This window comes from Rattus rattus, chromosome 17 (genome assembly GCF_011064425.1).
Source record: "Rattus rattus isolate New Zealand chromosome 17, Rrattus_CSIRO_v1, whole genome shotgun sequence".
In the NCBI taxonomy this organism is placed as follows: domain Eukaryota; kingdom Metazoa; phylum Chordata; class Mammalia; order Rodentia; family Muridae; genus Rattus; species Rattus rattus.
Genome location: NC_046170.1, coordinates 31207391 through 31226922, shown reverse-complemented (window position 1 = coordinate 31226922; position 19532 = coordinate 31207391). Strand labels below are relative to the sequence as shown.

The 19532-nt window shown below is 46.3% G+C and overlaps 3 protein-coding genes across 6 annotated transcripts in view; 1 reads left to right on the top strand and 2 right to left on the bottom strand.

Moving 5' to 3' along the window:
• Positions 1–4236, bottom strand: part of Znrf1 (zinc and ring finger 1) — an 86177-nt gene extending 81941 nt beyond the window's left edge. For all 4 annotated transcript variants that reach the window (XM_032887993.1, XM_032887996.1, XM_032887994.1 and 1 more), the window contains exon 1: positions 3203–4236. In XM_032887993.1, the coding sequence (XP_032743884.1) occupies positions 3203–3626 (424 nt within the window). In that variant the 5' untranslated portion in view covers positions 3627–4236. The remainder of the gene's footprint in view (positions 1–3202) is intronic.
• LOC116886493 lies at positions 3817–4619 on the bottom strand. Its single transcript, XM_032887998.1, has 2 exons — positions 4585–4619; positions 3817–4486 (listed from the first exon to the last, which is right to left on the bottom strand). Exons 1-2 carry the CDS (start codon positions 4599–4601, stop codon positions 3844–3846), a joined length of 660 nt encoding a protein of 219 aa, XP_032743889.1. The 5' UTR covers positions 4602–4619; the 3' UTR covers positions 3817–3843.
• An 11795-nt stretch (positions 4620–16414) lies between these two features.
• Wdr59 (WD repeat domain 59) overlaps positions 16415–19532 on the top strand; it is a 66668-nt gene continuing 63550 nt past the window's right edge. Inside the window, exon 1 of the mRNA XM_032887517.1 lies at positions 16415–16543. Within this exon, the coding sequence (XP_032743408.1) occupies positions 16490–16543 (54 nt within the window). The 5' untranslated portion in view covers positions 16415–16489. The remainder of the gene's footprint in view (positions 16544–19532) is intronic.

The following is a 19532-nucleotide window of genomic DNA, read 5'->3' as shown; positions in this document are numbered from 1 at the left end:
GAGCCCAGCCTTTCCATTTAGTGGCTAGTTAAGTTTCCAGGGTACTATTTCCTTAGGTTACAGACAAGAGAGGTCAGAGCGATGAGCACAGATGAACATAAGCAACTCTACCTATAACTGAAACATTTCAGAAGGTGAAGGCACAGGATTAAAAGTTCAAAGCCAACCTGTACTCTATAGGTTTGAGGCCAGTTAGGGTCACATATTGAGACCCTGTCTCAAACAATAATCACATAAACAAAGCACCAGATAGAAAGATCCTGTGTCCTGGCACTGCGAGGCCAGCACCCGGTCTCACCTCTGCTATCTACAGCCGCTGTCTGGGTTCCTCGCCTCCCCTGTAAGCTGGGAGTAGAGTTACAGTAATGAATAAGAGGATGGACATAAACCATTCGAGTTCTTTCATCAGCAAACACTGTGTCAAGCACAGTGTAAGTAAGAGTTACAGCAGCAATCAAGCTAGTTCTGGTCAAACGACAAGAAGAAAAATAAGTAAGTAGATAAATACTTAGAAAACAAGCTAAAAAAAATGTAAGATTACCATAAATGACTGAAAACAATCACAGGAAGGCCAGATGTCAAGAGTGTCCACTGAGGAGAAATCTCTGTTGAGCCCTAAGGGTGAAGCCCTATCTATGTGAAGAAAGGAAGAACAAGCATTTCTGTGGGAACTCACTATGTAAGGGTCACAGCATGAGGCAGGCACAGGAACACGGAAGACAAGTGCAATTGCAGAATATCCTCTCCTAGGGTTTGGAGAACAACCGTTACAAGCTGCCACCACAGAGGATTACCACATCTATTTTTAAAATAACAAAGATGAGCCTCAAGAAAAGTGCTGTGTCTTGTCCAAGGTCAAAGTTACTCAGCAGAGGACCTCAAATTGGAGCCCTCAGTATTCTCCTTCCTAACACAGCAAAGCCGACAGCTTTGACTTACTTCACTAATGACAGCTTTCAGGTTGTGAGGAGTCACCAAAGCACCTTGAGAACACCAGTAATAACACTGTATCAGTTTCCAGGCACCTGGTCCATCAAGCACTGAAAGCCCTATCTTTGGAATCTTAATACAAGAGCGAAAACTGCTCAGACCTAACTCCAAGGTTCCACAGTGGAAACAGCCTCTCTCCTTGCAGACGTGAACAAGGGAAAGGATGCCCCAGAAAATTCCACGGCCTGCTCTAAGAGACGGAACACTGATGCACACGAATGCTCACCTCAGGTGAACAGCACAGGCATCCCAGTCAGACTGGTACACCCACCCCAGCAAAAGCCATTTGGGAATTCAGAGAGGTAGTATGAGGTGAACTGCAAGATGCCAGAAGCTTTCAATAGGCTCAAAGTCTTGCAAAAAGGACAGGATGGGCCTACATACTAAAAATAAGTAAATATATACAAGTATCGCCTATAGCGTTAACAAGAGCCTGCCACACACTTTAGAGACGCCAAAAGGATGACTATCTCTACCTTTTCTTGTATTCCCAATGCTCACTGGTGCTCTCTACCCCCATGACCGGATGAGAGTGGGGGGGGGGACGCTAGGGCTTCATATTTGAAGAGTGTGAAATCTTGGAATTCAGTGGTAAGTTCATAACTCTACCAGGGAACCTAACGATAGAACAAGGATAAAGAAGTTTCTATTAAGAGTCAGACTTAGGAAATCTTACCAGAAAGACAACTCTTTTTCTCCCTCCCCCATACAAGCCTTTTTAAAGTTAGTTTGCTACACTCAAGATTGTTTTAAAAGCAGACCAATAATAGTCCACTTACGAATGCAATCACAAAAGTCTCACAAATACAGCTGAGCCTTCTGGACTCAACTATTTAGAGAAGATTAATCCCACATGCCTAACGCATACCGAATGCCTAAAGGGTACCAAAGGCAGACATGCCTTGTATCTGACCTCCAACAGTTTAATTAACATCAGAAAGGCTCTAAACTAGCCAGTATAACCCATACAAGGTTACTTCAAAAATTTAAGATTATGGAATTCACCAAAAGAAAGAAGGAAAGATTAAAAAAAAAACCGAAAAGACAAACAAAAAAATCTACCTTGTTTTGAAATTAGCTACAACAACAGTAGTCTCACAGGTAAACCTTCCATAATGTACCCTAAGGGCAGGAGAAAGGTTTCTCCTACACAGTAACTAAAATGTCCCAACTCAGGCAAAGGAGTCTGAAAACTTAACTGTTTCACTTGAACTAGTAATTAATTAGCAAAAAGCAACCTCACGCCCCTTTTGACCAATTTTTCAGCCGCCTGCCCTGGCTTCTCAGGACAGCCAAGCAGACAGACCTGTTTTCCTCTAGAAGTCTCTGCCAGGCCTTTTTTTTTTGCCCTACCAGTCAGGGCCTGGGAAATCCCCCTCCAGCCTTTTCCTGGCCTGTCACCAGAAGTGCACAGAATGAGTTCATCTAGATCCTTTCAATCTTCCTCTTCCCCAGTCATGTGCCAACTGCTGGGCCATAACACCCCACCTCTCCTGTGCTCTATGGGGGGAAAAAAAAAAGATGCAGAATCACGGGAAGAGCAAGCACTTAGCGTGGAGCAGAAGAAAAAAGATGGAGGGATGTGACAGTCCCTGAGCCAAATCTACTGCATGCAGCAAGAGAGACCAGAATCCTGGCCCTGCAAACCCAAAGAAGGAGGCTTTCCATATAGCAGACCACACCTGTCTAAGCCACCTCCTGTTCCATTTAAATCAATTGATACAGCAAACCAGTCGGGTGGAAAAACTAACCACCTCCCTTCCCTAGCAAGGCTAAGAACCCTAATCCAAGGATCGTTTGTCCCTAGTTTTCTTTCTTTTCTCACTCTTTGTTTAGGAGACACTACCTCCCTAGCCAGAAAGGTAGGCATCATGCTGCAGTGGCAGAAATGAAGAGTGTCAGACAAGAAGACCTTTGAGGATCATGATGCTAATAAATGCGACCTCGATGGGCAGGTTTCACTCAGCCATCCACAAGTGAGCACACGCCTGCAGTCCTAAAACACCCGGCTCCACAAGCCTGGTAGGCAGCTTTTCCCCTAGGCAGTAGTTATCTTATTTGATCCTATTCATCCTCTGACATGGAGGGAACCAGGGGTAGGGCAGGAGTTAGCTTCATACCCATACCTTAGCACACTAAGAGGTTTCAGGCGGCCCGACGCGCCCTCCCTTGCACTCCACCCTTCAAGGCCTCCGTCAACCCGAGGACTCACCACTGTGCGAGCTGAACCACCTGGGTGCGATGTGCAGAGGTAGAGCATCCGCCAGCGAGGCTCGGGAGCCCAGGTACAGCATCCCGTCTCTATGGTGACCGCCGCCGGTCTCTTGGTAACCATTGCCGTGGGCATAGGTGGAGTCCGACGTGGACCCTCCGCCGCCCGGCGCCCTCTCTGAGTCGCCGGTCCCGCGGGAGGCGGGGGTGTAGAGGCTAAAGGGCACCCCTCCGGTCGTGCTGGGGTCCATGCCCATGCCTGCCACCGAGCTGACCGAGCGGCTGCGCAGCCCCATCGCCCCGCCGCCCGTCCGGTAGTGCCCAAAGTGGGGCGCCCCTCCCGGCGGCGGCACGGCGCTGTCATCGGTAGAGACCCCCGGGAAGGGGCCCCGAGACCGGGCCGCCGTGCTCTGCTTGCCCCCCATGTTCGCCGGGGCCCCGGTGGGGCGGGAACGTGGAGGCCGAGACCCTCCCCCACCACTCAGAAGCGGGTGGAGAGCCGGGCGAACATAAAGGCGGGGGGTTGGGGGAGTCACAAAAGAGCCCCGAGGGGAGAAAATGAAAAAAGGAGAAGGGAAAATCCTCAAAAAAAAATCCGCGGGGTGGAAAAGGCAAGCGTGCGGGGACCCCAAACTAAGAATTTCAAACTGTCCAAGCCGAATGCATGTTCTTCTTAAGGTCCGAAGACGCGCGGTCCAGAGCGGGCGCCTCGCGCCACAGGCCGCCCCCGGGCTCGGGAGCCTGAGAAGCCGCAGCGAAGATAGGGAGGCGCCGGAGGAGGCCGCTCGCCCGCCCGCAGCAGGAAGCGGCGAAGGCTCGGAACGCCGCGCGCGTTCCCCGTCTCAGGACTCGACGACCGGCGCCGGCGGCCCGCACTCCTCCAGGCTTCCGGAGGGCTCGCGGCGGTGGGGCAGCCAGGCGGAGCTCTGGAAGCCGCGGTCGCGTGGTGTCGCGCTCCGGCTCCAGCCGCCGCCGGCCCCGCCAGCCAGCCGCGCCGCCCCGCTCGGTCCCGGGCTGCGCTCGCCGGCGCTCCTCGCCGCCGTGGAGACAATGGAGGGCGGCAGAGCGCACGCGCGGCCCGCGCCCCCTCCCCCCCCGCCGGGTTAACCCCTTCGCGGCCCCTGCGGCGCGGCGGCTGGCTGCGGCCCCGGAGGTCCCCACCCACCCACCGCCTGCGCTCCGGGCGGTCGGAGGACAGGCGGCCTCCAGCCGCGGGACGTCTGCGACAGAGGCCAGACTTCCTCTGGAACCAAGCACTGCTGGAGTCACGGCGAAAGTCGAATCACTATATTCAAAACGAAACCCTTCGTGGGGGGAGGGGCAACGACGGTTTTAGCGGGTAGGGAGGAAACACCAAGAAAGAAAACCAACTAATAAGCCTACCTGGGTTTGAGGGTCATTGGGCGAGCTCCCCTCCAGCCACAGACCTGCCCTCACAGCACCCTCTGGTGGATGTGCGATCCATTCCTTTGAGGGATCTCCATCCAAGGACCCCAGCCAACACTAGAAAGTTTAGCATGAGGGGTAGGGGATAGCTTGGATCCAAACATCAGGAGTCTTAACATTTGGGATTAGCGGGTCTAAATCGATTCCTTAGGCTAGAATATAATCCTCAAAATCAATAGATAAAAAAACAAAACAGTAGAATAGAATCATGCAGCTAAGAAGTGGGTGTAGAAACTCCTTGCCCAAGGCCGGTTGCTGTTTTGTTTACCATGTATTTTGAGGGAGAGCCACAAGGCAAGGACACAGTACTCAAATATTTGTTGACCAAATTGCGTTTTGCAACAGAGACTCACCTTTCCAGGTCAACCCCAGTCTTTCTCATATATTCATTTTGCTTATTTATTGAGCAAATAATTTTTCAAGTACTCAGCGCTGAGCACCGTGTCACTAGCCTAACTTCCTCTTGTCACTCTGTCAAGTGTGTCAGGTACTTCCAAAAATGGAGTTGGAGAGACATAAAAAGGACTACTAGACCAGTCTCTTCCAGTGCGACCTGCCTAGAAGGCCACAGGAAGATGTCCCGAATAAAGAAAATTAGTTTCATAAGAAAAACTAATGCAAAAAATATCATGGCTGTGGTGCACACTTTAATATCACCCTTTGAAAGGCAGAGGCAGGGAGATATCTCAATTTCATGCCAGCCTGGTCTACAAAGCAAGTTCCAGCACACCTAGGGCCACAGAGAGAAATCCTGTTTTGAAAAACTGTGTGTGTGTGTGTCTGTGTGTCTGTGTGTCTGTGTGTGTGTGTGTCTGTCTGTGTGTCTGTATGTATCTAGGGGCTGGAGAGTTGGCTTAGGGCTTAAGAGCACTTGTTCTTGCAGAGGCCCCATATTCATTCCTGTGATGAATCACAACCATCCATAATCCCAGATGTGTGATACACACACATGCACACAGTCAAGGCATTCATCTTTAAAAACTTAGTAAATTTAAAATCTTGTAAAAGTAAATATAAAACAAACACACAGATAATATCCGGAATATTATGTGTCTCAATCAGGAATTTGTGCACTTCTAAAACTGAACTGAGTGATCTGAAGAAACTAAAGAAACTTCCCAGAGGCTGGAGGGATGGCTCAGCAGAAGGTCCACTGCTCTTGCAGAGGACCTGAGTCTGATTCATAGCTCCAATTCCAAGGAATCTGGTGACCTCACTTGGTTTCCACTGGCACCCACACATAGGTAGCACTCATTCATGTAGACACATAATGCATACCAACAATAACAAATCTATAAAAAGGAAATATTTTTTTCTTAGAAGAAAGACTATGGTATCAGAAAAGAGGTGGTTCATTACAGGAAAAAAAAAAAACCTAGATTCTTGACACGTCTACTTTTGAAGTCCAATACATTCTAACTGTCTTAGCAAAGTAGTTTTATCTAATTTGCTACACATATATGTATATGTGTGTGCATGCATGTGTGTATACATATATAGTTATCCCCAACTCAGGTGCTGGAGATTGAAGCTAGGACTTCATATATGCTGGGCATGTACATTACTAGTGAGTTATAACCCATTCCCTAATAAAATATTTAATATCTGAGAAGTTCCAGACACTCTCCTAGACTTTAGAATATAGTGAACAAGACAGACGGAGTTCCTTTTCTCATAAACTTCAGAACAACCATTTTGTACCCACTTGAATGCCTATAATCAGAGAAAGATGGTAACAGCTATGGAGAAGTGGAGAGACCAGACCCTCAAACCTTCCTACTGGCAATATTAAATGGTTGATTGCTTTGGAATGTAGCCTGGCAGATTCTCAAGAAGATTAAAGAAGCTGAGTGTGGTAGGCACATATCTTCTATCTCAGCACCAAGGAGACGGAGGCAGGAGGCTGTCTCTGCTTAAGGCCAGCCTGGTCTACCTAGTTCCAGTCCAGCCAGGGCTGCACAGTGAGATTCTGCCCCCCCAAAAAAATTAAATATACAATATGATCCAGTCAATTCATTCTTAGGGGTGTGTGTGTATATATGTAAATATATGTTATATATAAATATATATACTGTGTGTATATATAATGTGCATATATAGTATATAATACCTATACATACATATTTGGTTTTTCAAGACAAAGCTGATCCATGTAGTCCTGGCTGTCCTGGAACTCACTCTGTAGACCAGGCTGGTGTCCTCAGAGACCCACCTTCCTCTGCTTCCCGAGTGCTAACATTAAAGGTATTTGCGGCTACACCTAGCTTTTTGGTATATTTCTAAGGAAATGAAACATATGTTCACAAAAGAACTTATACAGGAATGTATACAACCTCATTTCTTGGTGTGTGTGTGTGTGTGTGTGTGTGTGTGTGTGTGTGTATCTGGTGTACCTGTTTGTGTGGGGAGGAATAGACAAACGTGAAAACTATAAGAGATGAACAGGGTCTTCCACAATCACTTCTCTGCCTTGTTTTTTGAGATAGGCTCTTCACTGAGCCTGAACTCCATGACTCACTGGCCAGTAAGCCCAAGGAACCTGACTATTCCCACCTCCCCAGCCCTGGATCCTACTATGTATGGCAAGTGCTTTACTGACGAAGCTGTCTCTCCAACTCTGTTTTTTTTTTTGTTTTGTTTTGTTGGAGACCAGATCTTACACAGCCCAGGTTAGCCCTTTATTCCCTGTGTAGACAAGGATGCCCTTGAATTTCTGATCTTCACATGTCTTTCTCTCAGTGGCTAGGATTACAGGCCTGTGCCAACACAGCAGGCTGCAGCATTGTTTGGGATAACCAAAGATTTGAAACAATCCACATATTAATCAACAGGTTAAAGCAATAATAGTGTCTATACAATGGCTGGGCTGTGGTAGTGCACTCCTTTAATCCCAGCATTCAGGAGGCGGAGGCAGGCAGATCTCTGCGAGCTCAAGGCTAACAGTCTACAGAAGGAGTTTCAGGACAGCCAGGGGTACATAACAAAACCCTGTCTGAAAACCCATATATATATATATATATATATATATATATGTATTCATATTCATATATATTCATATATGAACGATGAACTAACATTTAGCCATAAAAAGGAATAAAGTGCTGATAGATGATCATGAATAAGCCTCAAAAACACCATGGTAGATAGAAAAAGTCATTAATTTAATAATCGCATAATTGTATGGTTATATGATTCTACTTACATGAAATGTCCACTAATGTGGACTAATGCATTAAGATAGATTAGGGTCACTTGGGCCTGAAAGCAAGGATGGAGAGTGACTATTAATGGGTTTCTTTCTGAAGTGGTGGAACTATTCTAACCTCAGAGTTGAGTATGCTTGTGAATATATTAAAAGCAACCATTGACTCACACATCTGTGGTCAGCTTTCAGTTACACAAAGTTTGCCGTAATTCTCTATGTCAGGATTGGGGATCTAGATCAGTGGTAGAGTGCTTGCCTGGCTCCCATGCCTATGCTAGGCTTTGGGTCGATCCCAGGCACTCCAGAAGGGGATCCCAGCAGGAAGAGATGAAACAAGGAAGCCCTTGTACTTCCAAGCTTCCTGCCCCTGCTTCCCAAGTGCTGGGATGGCCGGTTTATAGGTGATAATGCGACAGAGATAAATCCAGGGCAGTACTTGCCATGCGCCATCAGAGATGTTTGCTATAAGAATGTTTGTGTCATGAGAGAGAGAGTACCGGTGCCCAGGAGAAGCACGAAGAGTAAGGAGGCTTGGGTGGAGCTCAGTGTGCTAGGAGCGCTCACCCAACATGCACAGAGTTCCGGGTTCAATCCCTAGTATTGCATAAATGGAACATGGTGCTGTATACCTACAGTCTTGGCACAGGAGAGGTAGAGGCAGGAGATCAGGAGTTCAAAGTCATCCTCAGTCTTAAAAATCCCCAGGTATTTTTCTCCACGCCTGGAGGCATGGGGTATCCAAAAGCTCAAAGAAACTGAGAGATTTAAACTTGCCCCCTTTTGAAATGAAGGCAACTTCCCTTTTCCTCAACTAAAGATCTGTTCTCAGCATAGACATGACATTTCTGTATATCCACGTATACATACGTAAACTGGAGAGATACAGCAGAGTAGTCCCCTTGGGAAAGAGAGTGTGGAGCTTGGGAGTTCTGGTGATAGATCAGAGGAGAAACATTTGCTGCTTTATATGTCTTTTAGGATTTTTTGTCTCTGGCCATGTAAATTTTTTATTTAGACATTAAGTGTGTATGTTTTGCCTGTGTGTATGTAGACATGAGTACCATGTGCATGCAGTGCCCACAGAGGTCAGAAGAGGGAGTCAGATTTCCCGGAACTGATTAGGAACCACCATGTGGGTGCTGGGTACTGAACCCAGATCCTCTGAAGAGCAGTGAATGCTCGTAACCACTGAGCCATCTCTCCAGCTCCTTACTTTTACTTGTGAGACAGAAGCTCACTGTGTAGTCCCCGAGGCTTGATTTGAATTCTTGATCTTCCTACTGTTGCCTCCGGAGTGCCAAGGTTATAGGTGTTTGCTGCCATCCCCCTGTGCCATGCGAATTTGCATGGACAGATGAATACGTGTCGCATGCATGCTAGAAGGTCGCACAGCCGGTAGGAATGGAACTGAGCTTCTGTGCTTTTAAAGGGACGATGCTCATCGTGGGATCTCCAGATGACAGTTTTGTTTGCTCTGTATGCTTTTAAACAAAATGACAAAGACGAGGACAGCTTCTAGCTATATTTCTTTTTTGCAAATGAGCCATTTGGCCTGCAGTTTTATATCCTATCCCACCGTTTATTAAAAGGATGTTGCGCCTAGGCTGCCACTTAAACAGCTGAGCAAAGCCGACTCTTTCTGGAAAATGCTAACGTTGAGCTTTGGTGCCCATCTTAGAGACTGTCCTTGCCGTCACCCTGTGCATGTACCCAAATTATAATTTTCTCTTGGAAGCGGCATTGCAGTATGGAACCGGGGTTCAGGAGCTGGGTCTACCCTTTACCTGGCTTTGGTTCATGATATTGCAACAGGCAGGCACAGGCCCGATCCTGAAGTCTTAGAGGAGTTTCATGTTCTTGTTTGTCCCATCTGGAGGCCACTGTGAGAGACCGCGGAGATGGCTCGGTGGGTAGAGGTATTGGCCATGCTAGCATGAGGAAAATGTGAAAGACAGAAGACTTTGGATCCTCAGTACCCATGTAAATGCCAGACATGCAGTCTTCCTGTGATCCAAGCACGTGGGAGCTGAAGACAGGGGATCCCCGGAGCAAGCTGGCTAGCTAGACCAGCCAAAATGACAAGCTCGGAGACTCCATTTCCCTCTTGTCTCCATGAGAATCCTTGTTCTATTCATAGCATCTGAACACATAAAAAAGGATTTGCTGCCTTTCCCAGACAGACAGACAGACAGACACACACACCCTCCTTGCTTCAGTACATAAGGTGAGAGTGGTGGGAAGAGACACCTGGTATCAGCCTCTCCTGACCTCCCATTGCATACACACACGCATGCACTCCCCCATACATGTGTATCTCTGTGCACAGAGCACGTAGACACACATGTACACACCTACACCCACACAATTTGGTGTGAAGGCAGACTGGCGACACACGACTGTAATCCTAACCACTTGAGAGGCTGAGATAGAATTGGGAGCTCAAGACCTGCCTGGATTACACAGTGAGTTCAAAGCTACCATGGGTAAATTAGCAAGAACCTGACCTCCCCACCAACAAAAAAAAAAAGTGGGGGAGGGAGTTTTGAGACTATAGCTTAGTGGTCAAACACTTGTTTAACACTAGGGTCCTGGGCGCTAGATTCCTAGAGCTGTGTGTGTGTGTGTGTGTGTGTGTGTGTGTGTGTGTGTGTGTGTGTGTGTGTCTGGGAAAGGCAGTAAATCCTTTTTTATGTGTTCGGATGCTATGAGTATCTCATAGAGTGAGTGTCAGATCCTCTGTGGCTGGAGTTATAGGCAGTTGTGAGCTGCTCAACATGAATTGTGGGAACCAAACCTGGATCCTCCTGGCAGAGCAATAATCATTCATAACCACCAGGCACTGCTCTAGGACCTTGACCTCTCTGCTTTCCCCTTTTCTGTTTTTATCTTCATGTTCTTACTGCTCTTGGGTTGGGTGAGCTGCTTTGTGGCACACTCTCATGAGGCTGGGTTAGTGAATATTGATTGACCCACCTTCTATTATAAGAAAGAGCTGCTGAAAAAGATGTTGCAAAAACCCACAGCAATTGCGGAAATGCAGGTAACTATGCTCAAAGCCTGTTTTATACATCTCATAGGTATGTGAGCAATCCAGGGCGCCCTTAGTTCAAACAGCAAGGGAGATAAGGACGTCTCTTCTCTGTCAGAGGACGGGAGGCCTTTCCACAGTTTTGAGGGAGACCCCAGGACTTGCGCTGGGAAAGATAACGTCTTCCACTGAGAGCTATCCTTCTGAGTCCTCTCAAAGCTCTTTTTTGTTTTTACTGTTTTGCTCAAAAAGACAAAAATTTGAGTAGAGAAAAAGCAACCAAATATGCAAAGCCACAAGGCTGAATGTGTGAGCACATCCGCAAATATTCGATGATTGACAGAGAGAGGAAGACTACTAGTGGGTCTCAGAGCAAGGGTTCAAGGTTTCTAGGTGTAAGAGGATTCAGCAGTGGTGATGGGGAGCAATGAGTCATTGGTGCATCCTGCAGAGGAGGAAACAGAAGAAGAAGATGGGGGTTGTTTTATATCATGCTGATAGGAATGTAAAATAGTCCAGCCAGTCTGGATATAATATCAAGGTTCCTCAATAAAACAAAACAAAACAAAAACAAAAATAGATCTACTGTAGCTGTACCACTCCTGAATATTTACCAAAAGGATTCCATGTCAACCCCATCATTACATACTAACCAGCACATCAGTGTTTCCTGAGGCTCTATTTATAGTAGCTAAGTTATGGGACAAACCTATGTTTCTTTTTCTTTTTTTTTAAAGATTTTATGCATGTGAGTACACGGTTGCTGTCTTCAGACACACCAGAAGAGGACATCAGGTCACTCTATAGATGGTTGTGGGCCACCATGTGGTTGCTGGGAATTGAACTCAGGACCTCTGGAAGAGCAGTCAGTGCTCTTAACCACTGAGCCACCTCTCCCGGAGTGAAAAGGAAAAACACAACTGTGTTTATATATGGCTAGCTGAGGCCCTAGGTTTCTAGGTTTGCCGTGTATCTTCTCTTCAAGTGGCTTGGCTAATTAAATGACCTTCTAGAAAGACAGGAAAGCAAGAGCCCCGTTTCATGGTCAGTTTATTGAGGTCTGTGTGACAAGGACCAAGGTTTCTCGGCCTCTGCCTCAGACAGGACACTCACCCATGACTCTCCGATGTGCACAGGAATGAAGAAGCAGCCAGAGCACTTTTGATTTTTACTTTAGAGTCTCCGCTCTTTGATGACAGAGCCATGACATGACTTTGTGGGTGGGACACAGCGTGGGTGGAAGACGTTAAAGAAGGGCCCGAGGAAGCAATTGGGAAGGCACGAATGCTTTGTCGTCTTACATTCTTTTTACATGAAAGGAAGAAGGCGCCGAGAGAACAGAGAGCGAGGACCCGAAACCCAAAGTACCTTCTGTGCTTGCAGCGCACGACAGGAAGATTTGGAGGCGTGGAAACCAGGTTTTCCTGTTGTTATCCTGACACGTGAGAGGTGGAGGCAGGAGGATCAGATCAAGATCATCTGAGCTACAGCGAGTGCCAGGCCAGTCTGGCCTACATGAGACCCCCGTCTTTTAAAAAGAAAAGCTTGGGAGACCTGGAGCAAGAGAGCTGAGAGTCCGGGAAGTATTGCCATAAAGCTCCAATAAGGGTGACCCAGCACATTACCAAGCTACCTAAGGACAGACAGAGCTTCTCTGGACAGACAGAGCTTTGAAATATCCTTCCCTCTAGCTATGGCCTAAACCAACCTAAATACACCAGCAGGACCTTCCTAACTAGCTCTTTTCTACCTTTTCCTGCTGTAATTTCCAGTCATGCTCTCAAGTACCAGCCAAACCTGACCTATGGAACCACTTGTTCAGCAGAGCTATACGCTATTTACTGCTTCCAGTGAAAACTAACACATTCGTTGATTCTGATGTGATTTCCTGAACAGGCACAGAAGATTGTATTTTCCCTGGATATGGAGCGGCGTGCCTGCAATCTCACTTCGTAGGAGTGGATCCTCGTTTTGTGGCTGGACTGGTCTTTACTTTCAGAGCAGTCACGGTCCTTTGTGATAGAGAATTGGGGATTGGAGGGAACTGGGTGACAGAAGAAAGGTGGGGGTGTTTAGGGAAAATAGTTTCCTCTTCGGGGGGAGGCCTCACTATGATATGGAGGCTGGTCTAACTCCTGATAGCCAGTGATCTTAAAAATAATCATTTTATTTATTTGTTTGTTTGTGGGACAGGGTTTCACCATGTAGCTCTGGCTGGCGGGAAACTCGCTAGGTAGACCAGGCTGTCCTTGAATTCACACAGATCCAGCTGTCTGCCTCTCAGATGCTAGGATTTAAAGTCATGTTTAGGGATTGAATTTTTTCTTTTTTTCTTTCTTTCTTTTCTTTTTCTTTCTTTTTTTTTTTTTTTTTAAGATTTAAACGATTTTTATGTTTATGTGTGTGTGTGTGTGTGCTGCAGGTCCTTACAAGGGCCAGAAGAGGGCATCAGATTCCCTTATAGCTGCTGCGAGAAGCCCCAAGCAGGGCTCCAGATCTCTGGAAGAGCAGCCAATGGTTTAATGGATGACCTATCTCTCCAGCCCCTTCAGGATCCTGTTGTGATAACGCACCCTGAGTTCTGGGATTGATTAGAACTTGACATTACAATTAGCTCTAGAAAGTTTTTCTTTAGCATTTGTGCGGACTTGCATGAGTATCTGAGCGTGTGTGTTTGTGTTCATTCACGTGCAATTGCTCCTGTGCATGGGGAGAGCAGAAGGCGGCAGCAGGTTTCCTCATCCTGTTGTTTTGTGGCATGGCCTCTCTCTCCTCTTTTTTTTATTTCCCTCTCCCTCTCCCTCTCCCTCTCCTTCTATTTCCTCTTCCCCTTCCCCTCCCTCTCCCTCTCCCTCTCCCTCTCCCCCTCCCTCTTCCTGAACCTTGAGGTCATGTTTTCTCAGTTAAAATGAACACCAGCAAACCAGTGATCCTCTTGTCCCGTCGACACCAAACTAGATCCGGAGTTACAGGTCCACACCGGAGCCTAGATTTATTACACAAGTCCTGAGATTCTGCTCTTTGTGATTTCTTTCTTTCTTTCTTTCTTTCTTTTTTTTTTTTTTTTTAAGATTTTATCTATTTATTTCATGTATGTGAGTATACTGTCGCTGTCTTCAGATACACCAGAAGAGGGCATCAGATCTCATTACAGATGGTTATGAGCCACCATGTGGTTGCTGGGAATTGAACTCATGACCTCTGGAAGAGCAGTCAGTGCTCTTAACCACTGAGCCATCTCTCCAGCCCCCTCTTTGTGATTTCAAAGTAAATGTTCTTATTCAGTAAGCCATCTCCCTCTAGGACTGTAATAGTTTTGTTCGTTTGTTTTGTTTTTCAAGGCATGGCTTCTTGGTATAGCCCAGGCTGTCCTAGAACTTCGCTTTGTAGCCCAGGCTGGCCTCAAACTCAGAGATCTGCCTACCTCTGTCTCCCTAGGATTAAAGGCTGCACTACTACTACTTGGCTGTTACTGTTCTTTTTAAAGAGTTTCAATTTGAGAGAAAAAACCGATAGGAGGATAGGAGAGAAAGCATTCAGGAAAATGACTGACGATTCTATGTTCCTAGATGTACAGGATTACCCAGGGATGGAGAGATGGCTCATCAAATACCGCTCTTGCAGAGGACCTGAGTTCAATTCCCAGCATTCATACCAAGCAGATCACCAGTACCTGTAACTCCAGTCCTTGGGTATCTGATGTCCTCTTTTGGCCTTCTTGGGCAACTGCACTCATTTGCACATCCTCATCCCCACCCCCCTAACCCATACCCTCCTTCCTACACACACACACACACACACACACACACACACACACACACACACACACACACTTAAAAACTAAATAGCTAAAACAAATCTTTTAAAACAGAGTCACATAAAAGTACTTGAATCGTCTGGAGGTTACTACTTTCGGTTGCACAGAGTACCCCTCTGACTTACAAAGGTCTGCGGGACCATCTGCTGGTCCCATTCACCCAGGGCAAACATGCATGGAGCAGCCTGTATATGCAGTAACAAGCAGATTTCAACAAAACAGTCCAGGGACCCGTCTGAAGCTTGGAAATAATAAATAATTATTGAATTAATGAATCCAGAAAGAATCCAACTGGGACACACTCACTCTTCATACTACAAAAGTCCTGAGAGTCTGCTCCCCATGATTTCAAAGCAAATGTTCTTATCCAATAAGCCATCTCCCTCTAAGCCTGCAATAGTTTTTGTTTGTTTTGTTTCATTTTTCAAGACATGGTTTCTCTGTGAAGCCCAGGCTGTCCTGTTCCATTTTTTGGTACTGAGGGGTTTTCTGGGATGCAAGATTTTTTTTTTTTTTTTGCTGGTTATAGTGGTAAAACCTGGACTGTTCCAGGCAGGTGATAGTGAGATGACAGTCACCCTATCCTACAGACAAGTTTGTCTGACCTTTCTAACAAGCATCTCACGGGGAAAGGAGCCAATACCTTCTCTCTGCTCATGCAACGATTTGCAGAGAGGAATACCAATAATAGTTTATACTTGAGCCTTTACAACGTGCCGGGCCTTACAACCGCTAAATAAGACAGTACATTTCTACTTCACGAGAGAAAGTGATGCTAAGCCAGGTAACCCGGGATTTCAAAAGATAGGATTGAAGCGAAGCCAACTGTTACCTACTATACTGAACCTTCCTGATTATTTTTTATTTCATCCTCAAAAATTATCTAAGACTCCAAAAACTGTTTGTGTGGATAAAGGTATTGACAGTATTAGAAATTAAAGCCATGAATAGAAAAAAATTATGGTTAAATGGCAAGTATCATTAACATCTTCTGTGAAAAAAATAACAGTTTCCAAAACCAAACGATGTTATCAAAAAGAGTGGCAAGTCGTTTAATATTCAGTCTAAACAACTTCTCTGAGTACATTCCCTATGTACCACACAGCCTCGGGAGAGGCTGTACAACTGTGAGAGAAAATGAAAGTAACGTGTTAATATGATTATGAAATTGTTTTACCTTTAGGGACTTGTCCCCCGTCCCCTCTCCCTAAGTGTTGCTGAGAACCTCGGGAGCTTCGATATGTAAGAGGCGTGGCTGTACAACATGAAACAATGAATTGTGAACTCAGATTTTTCAAAGCCTTGATGAGAGGTATCAGAAGAGGTTATTTTACTTTGGTACGGATGTCGGTTGTGTTTATACGCTGTATGTAGTAGAATACGGGGGATACATCCAACTACCAGCAAGACAGGACAGCCGCCAGCGTCTGCTCTCTAAACTCAGGCTCTTACTGGGTAACTGACGCTGACCTGACATTTGACTACAATTCCCGGCAGAGCTCACGGCAGGGGGCGTGTCAGCAGTGGGGTGCCCGGGTGACTCGTACTGATGACGAAATGAAGGGGCGTTCCTGTTTTTGGAGGCAGGTCTGGTCCCTGGTTGGGGGAGAAAACAGAAGAGGCGGGATCTATCATCGGAGTAGCCAATGCGTTGCGGTCAAGTGAAAGGCAGGGAACGAGGCGTGGCCGGATTTATTAGCTGGCTGTGTGGGGCTTACTAACCTAGGGAGTCTCGGGTCTTGGGGTGGGAGTGGAGGGTCGCCGACTGGCACCCCACGGTCGGGCTTGTGAGATGGCAGCGCGCTGGAGCAGCGAGAACGTGGTGGTGGAGTTTCGGGACTCCCAGGTGAGCTGTGCGTAAATGGAGCCGTCTGGGCATGCGCTTTCCGTGGTTTACACCCCCACGTCCCCCCCACCCCGCCTTTTCATCCATCCCTTTGCTCAAGGTGGGGAGATGGACATGGTGCTCACCCGGAGCTGTCAGAGTCAGGATAGCCTAGGGAAGCTTTGATTACTAATCAGGACAGTTAGGGCAGGCATGTACGGCCTTTAGGGTTTCACAAGTGCTCATGGTCTTGGGACACCGAAATACCGATAGTAAATGCTGAAGGGATTCTTCCCTTGTACAAGGTAATGAGCTGGGGGAGGTGTCCACTCCCTGAGGTAGTCGACTGCTCTTGGTGACTTCAGGAAAGTTGCAGAACTTCTCTGAACCTCAGTTACTTGAACCAATCTCGCCTACCATTTGTGGGTTGAATTTGCGAAATATTGTTTTGCAGAGCATCTGTTCCAGCCTACTAAGTGATTGCTAACGGAGACAAAATACATGTATTGCTTGGATTGGACACCCGTGTGGCCCATCCCTGACGTCACGCTTTACACATCAGTTTTCTTACCTGTAGAAGGGAGATTATTATACTTACAGGCGTGAGGCCACATGTTTAGGATGTGTGTCGCACGGCAAGCTTCAAAAATTGTTAACATTGGGGGCTCACGAGGTGACTGGCAAGGTCACTGCTGCCTAGCCTGCCAACCTGAGTTCAATCTCCAGAACCCGCAAGCCAGGAAGAACCAGCTCCCAGACATCATCCTCTTTCCTCTGTCCACAGGCTGTGGCACATGTACGCACAGTAAATAAATGAACAATAAAAAAATGAAAACGATATCTTTTTTAAAATGTTAGCATTGAGCTCTTGAAGCGTTTCAGGTATTGGCTTGACAGCTTTAGTTCCACCCAGGACCCATGTGGCAGAAGGACAGAGCTAGCTTCCACAAGTTGTTCTTTGACCTCCACACATACTGTATGGAGGACACACACACACACACACACACACACACACACACACTAAATAAAAAAACTAGAAATTAAAAGAAGTTTGTATTGACTGAATAGTTTAATTATTTTTTCCTTTCTTTAAGTTAAAATAAAACATTATTATAGTGAGTGTATGATGTATGTGTGGGTGCATAGAGATCAGAGGACAACACTGGGGAGTCTATACTCTTCTACTGTGGGACCTAAGCTTAGGTCAACAGCCATTATCTTGCAGCTTTACACTATGGGTTGTCTTGAAGGTATCCATTTAAAATTTTAGGTGTATGGTTGTTTTGACTGTTTATATGGAAATCATTTGTATGTCTAGTGACTGCTGAGGCCAGATTCTCCTGGAGCTAGAGTTACAAACAGTGGTTAGCCTCCATGTGGATGCTGGAAATCTAGCCTGTGTGCTCTGGAAGAGGGCCGTCTCCTGCCTGTAATCCCTTCGCACCCCCACACTCCCTTTTTTGAGACGGGGTCTCATATGTAGCTCTGGCTCTCTTGGAACTCATTATGCAGACCAGGCAGGCCTCAGACTCAGAGAGATCCTCCTGCCTCTGTCTTCCGAGACCAGGGGTTAGAGGCATGCACTAGGACTCTTTTGAGACAGGATTCCATGTACCCCAGGTTGATTTTGAGCCTGGCACACACCACCACACACAGTTTTTAGCAGTGCCTCAGGCTCCATGCATGCTACACTGACTGAGCTAAGCTATATTTTTATCATTTTTCTGTATCGAGTCCTCCATGTGCCAGGCTTCATGCTAGGCAGTGTATCTGTGTTTTCTTTTTCTACTTGATGAAAGAGCCCTGCAGGCGAAGTACCTATTATTCTTTTCTACCAAAAGAGGAGGCTGATCCCTCATTGGCTGATTTTGAGAGACTTGTCTAAGGCCTACTGTTTGTGGCTGGTGGCCACGGGGATTTGTACAGCTCTAGCCCCAGAGCCCATAATGCTACTTCATCTCTTAATAGCTTATAATGTGTCACACATAGGTTCATAATAAATATCATGTCTTCCTTTCCTGATACCTAAGACATTTCTTCTCAAGTTTTTTCATTTCTTCAACAAATATTTATTGAGTACTTTCTTATATGTTTGGTTGTAATCTAGCCTTTAATGGCTGCGTCATCCCTCCATCCTTGAATACTTTCTCTGGGTCAGACTTTTATTCACCTATTTATTTATTTATTTATTTATTTATTTATTCAGTAAGGATTTATTTAGTTCAGTTTTTGTGTTTTTATGTGTGTGGTGGCAAGTACATGTGTATGTATGTTTTGCATGTGTACACATGTGTATACACATGTGTCTCAGGGTTTCTGTTGCCGTGAAGAGACCATGACCATGACAACTCTTACAAAGAAAAATATTTAATTGAGAAATTCTAATTGACTTGCTGTTCAGAGGTTTAGTCCATTACCATCATGGTGGGAAATGCAGGCAGATGTGATGCTAGAGAAGGAATGAAGAGTTCTACATTCAGATCAGCAGGCAACAGGAAAAAAATGTAGACCACTAGGCAGGTGGTGAGCCTCTGAGACTTCAAAGCCTGTCCCCACATCTCCTAGTAGTGCCACTCCCTTTATGGGCCAAGCATTGAAACATGAGGGTCTATGGGACTATTCCTATTCAAACCACACAACGTGTGTGGGTGCATGTGCAGGTAGAGGCCCAAGGCTGTGTCAGGAATCATCCCGGTTGCTTTTCCACCTTGTTCACCTCAGCGAAGCCCAGAGCTTGCCAGCGTCACTAGTCTTGGTGGCCAGCTTGCTCTGAGGGATCCAGTTTCTTAGCTTTTCAAGGCTAGACGTACAGGCAGGCTACTATGCCCACCCAGTATTTATGTGGGTTTCTGAAGAGTTGAACTTTGGTTCTCATGATTACAAGGTCGTGTTTTAACTGTTGAGCCATTCTTCTAGCCCCAGCCCCTTTTAAAAATAAGGATTTGCTGTGGTCTGCTAGTGCACACTGTACCAGGCACAGTGTCAATATCCAGTTAGTCTACACTTGGGG